This window comes from Triticum urartu, unplaced genomic scaffold (assembly GCF_003073215.2).
Source record: "Triticum urartu cultivar G1812 unplaced genomic scaffold, Tu2.1 TuUngrouped_contig_5140, whole genome shotgun sequence".
Taxonomy (NCBI): domain Eukaryota; kingdom Viridiplantae; phylum Streptophyta; class Magnoliopsida; order Poales; family Poaceae; genus Triticum; species Triticum urartu.
This window is the reverse complement of record NW_024115790.1, coordinates 1-3,487: the sequence shown is the minus strand read 5'-3', so window position 1 is coordinate 3,487 and position 3,487 is coordinate 1. Positions and strand designations below refer to the sequence as shown.

The 3,487-nt window shown below is 44.5% G+C and overlaps 1 protein-coding gene across 1 annotated transcript; it reads left to right on the top strand.

Annotated features, from left to right (window-relative positions):
• The first annotated feature begins 439 nt into the window (after window positions 1-439).
• On the top strand, window positions 440-3,127 carry LOC125528822 (probable glucuronosyltransferase Os04g0398600). Its single transcript, XM_048693260.1, has 4 exons — window positions 440-804; window positions 1,339-1,727; window positions 2,091-2,332; window positions 2,423-3,127. Exons 1-4 carry the CDS (start codon window positions 657-659, stop codon window positions 2,934-2,936), a joined length of 1,293 nt encoding a protein of 430 aa, XP_048549217.1. The 5' UTR covers window positions 440-656; the 3' UTR covers window positions 2,937-3,127.
• Window positions 3,128-3,487: the final 360 nt, after the last annotated feature.

The following is a 3,487-nucleotide window of genomic DNA, read 5'->3' as shown; positions in this document are numbered from 1 at the left end:
GTCTAGGCAGTGACGCGAACGTCGCCCTGGATTCAAGCTCACAATTAAATTCAGCTTGTCATTTGTATCCCTTTTTTTCTTTTGAGTTGGCACATAATCTTTATTTGTTTGCGCACAAATTAGTTCATAGAAACTGTTGAAGTTTTAAACAAGATACCATACAATCTTTATTTTCTTTCTTCAGAAATTGCTCTTATGATGGAGTATTATGACTACCCTTATTATCCAGTGCCAGTGCTTTTGGGCCCTCTTCTTATATGGCACTAGATAAGTAAGCCATCATGATTTCCTAAAAAAAAGTGAAGCCAGCATTAATAACAACAATGATTTTCAACCAAACAGACAACAGTGATTTTTTCGGAGATCAGATAACACAGTGATTATTACCTCTAATTGAGCCCCATCTTTTACTTCATAACTGGTCAAGGAAAGTGGTTTTGTACGCTTACTGCAGACTTTTTATCTGGGAAGAGTCGAGCCATTCTCTCTCCTCTCTCCAATCTCCATTTGTCCTAACAAAATCTTCTTGACCTTCTCCTTCCTTGCTTCGCTCTGCTACCCAATCTGCTCCCTTTATCGAATTCCCAAATCCAATCTCATAGTTAATTAAACACGGCTCTGGGTGCCGGAGACCCGGCAGGGCGGCGCCGTCCACGATGGGATCGAAGGCGGTGTGGCTCCCCGTGGCCCTGCTCCTGGCGGCAGTGGCCCTCTCGTCCGTCCTGACGCCGCCGGCCGCCGCGGCCGCTACGGAGTCCGGCGAGGCCGACCACGCCGTTCAGCAGCACAGCGAGCGCATCTCAGGTCCGGCCATATCTCCAAATCTCTTCCTTTTTTGTTTCTTCCTTCTCAAAAGTTTGATGTTTTCAGAAACTAGGATTTCTTCGCTCCTGTTCCACCTGTTGGCACGCTTTAAACTGCGAGTTAGTATGATTGTTTATTTGGTTCTGATCTGTGGAGATGATTGGTTCTATACTGTTTTTTGAGTTGTGGACTAGGTCATCTTTGAGGGCCGCTGAGTCCAGATTGGTTCTGGTTCAGTTCCTCCGTTCAGTTGATACGCCTTTTTTTTCTGCCTTTCGTGTTGGATATTGTTGCCAAGATTATGTTTATGCGGCTGTACACAAATATATTTGGTTGAAATAGAATTGATCAATTATAATCACAAAGGTTCAGTTTACCATTCTCAAGTAGAGTAGTTTAAATAAACTTGATATAATCTCACAATTTTTGATAGAGATAGTCGTATGCTTTGCTGTTGCACAACCTAATTACTTCAAATTTTGTTCAGATAATTCGCTCATCTGTTTGCTGAATTTGCGATTATTTAACTTGTAGGAAGTGCTGGTGATGTGCTAGAAGACAATCCTGTGGGAAAGTTAAAGGTTTTCATATATGACTTGCCAAGAAAGTATAACAAGAAGATGGTCACCAAGGATCCCCGGTGCCTCAGTCACATGTTTGCTGCGGAAATATTCATGCATCGTTTCTTGCTCTCAAGTGCTGTGCGGACACTCAAACCCAAAGAGGCTGACTGGTTCTACACACCAGTTTATACTACATGTGACCTAACTCCTGCTGGTCTTCCCTTGCCATTCAAGTCACCACGGGTTATGAGGAGTTCGATCCAGTATATTTCGAATAAATGGCCCTTTTGGAACCGAACTGATGGCGCAGATCACTTCTTTGTTGTCCCACATGATTTTGGAGCTTGCTTCCATTATCAGGTGAATTCACTAGTCCCTCGGACTCACATGTTCACCAAGGGTTTCCTTATGCCTGATTTTGTTATTTCTTCTAGTACAACTTGTAACTAAAGGAGGTCAGTAGGTCATACTCCCTCTGTAAGCAAATATAAGACGTCTGCAAAGGTCGTCTTATATTTGTTTACAAAGGTACTCCCTCCGTCCGGAAATACTTGTCGTAAAATGGATACGAATGGATGTATCTAGAACTAAAATACATCTAGATACATCCATTCCTCGGACAAGTATTTTCGGACGGAGGGAGTAGTAATTAGGAATATATCTTCCTTTATTTTGCGTTTTGCTCAAAAGTTCTCTGTGTAATAGTTATGCTGGTATTTGCAGGAAGAAAAAGCTATTGAACGTGGCATTCTCCCATTGCTGCGACGTGCTACATTGGTGCAAACGTTTGGACAAGAGAATCATGTTTGCCTGAAGGAGGGGTCTATCATCATTCCACCCTTTGCTCCTCCTCAGAAAATGCAGGCTCACCTTATTCCCCCGGACACACCACGGTCAATCTTCGTTTACTTTAGGGGTCTGTTCTATGACACCGGAAATGACCCTGAGGGTGGTTACTATGCAAGGTACCAATGCTTCTAAAATTTGGCCAATCTGAACTCTTCCTCATGGTTTGGTTCCATTTATTTACTCACTTCAGTGGTGTTGTTGTACAGAGGTGCGCGAGCTTCCCTGTGGGAGAACTTCAAGAACAATCCTCTGTTTGACATTTCCACCGATCACCCTGCGACTTACTACGAAGACATGCAGCGTGCTGTCTTCTGCCTGTGCCCATTGGGCTGGGCACCATGGAGCCCTAGGTTGGTTGAGGCTGTGGTCTTTGGCTGCATTCCAGTCATCATAGCTGACGATATTGTGCTGCCATTTGCTGATGCTATCCCATGGGAAGAAATTGGTATTTTTGTGGAGGAGAAGGATGTCCCAAAGTTGGACACAATCCTGACATCAATGCCCATCGAGGATATTCTAAGAAAGCAAAGATTGCTCGCAAATCCATCAATGAAGCAGGCCATGTTGTTCCCACAGCCAGCCCAACCACGAGATGCATTCCACCAGATCTTGAATGGCCTTGCTCGTAAGCTCCCACACCCAGAGGGTGTATACTTGCCACCCGGCGAAAAGCATCTCAACTGGACTGCCGGACCTGTTGGAGATCTGAAACCGTGGTAGGGAAGAGTCAAGAGCTTCCCATCCTCTTTGCCATATAAGCCCCATAGAAATAGTTCATACTTTCTCTTATGTGATGTAATAGAAACACAGTGCCATGGGTGTAAATTACACCCAAGGCGTTATCTAACATGAGCGATTTCTGAAGTTGGTAATTTAGAAAGAAATGAAATGGCATTGTTCCTATCAGGTTAGATGGATGGTGACTTTTGTTGAAAAGATTTGTTACAGCTTGCAGAAGAAGAATCGATGGCAAGATCTGGTACATCACAAGGCTGTAAGTAGCATTAGATACAGCTATGCATTGATGCTGTACTCTGCTGATACAACCATGCTATTTGCATGCCAGATAACAGATTTATTGTTGTGGTGCAGCAGCCTCTCCAGTGGTACCATGTTGGCGGTCTGCCTGCTCAGTGATCATCATCAGTGGTAGGGTTGAACGTTTTGAGCAGGTCAGGGCAGACGGGCAGCGGCTTGTCCTTGAGGTAGCCGAGTGGGTTGGCCATGCGGATGTTGTCGCTGATGCCAACGTTCCTGCCGAGGGCTCTCTC

Bases quoted from the DNA above. Each gene is read 5' to 3' on its own strand.
- LOC125528822 (XM_048693260.1), top strand. From the start codon at position 657: ATGGGATCGAAGGCGGTGTGGCTCCCCGTGGCCCTGCTCCTGGCGGCA. The intron at 1,728-2,090 runs GTGAATTCACTA...TGGTATTTGCAG, and splicing joins GAGCTTGCTTCCATTATCAG to GAAGAAAAAGCTATTGAACG. The intron at 2,333-2,422 runs GTACCAATGCTT...GTTGTTGTACAG, and splicing joins GAGGGTGGTTACTATGCAAG to AGGTGCGCGAGCTTCCCTGT.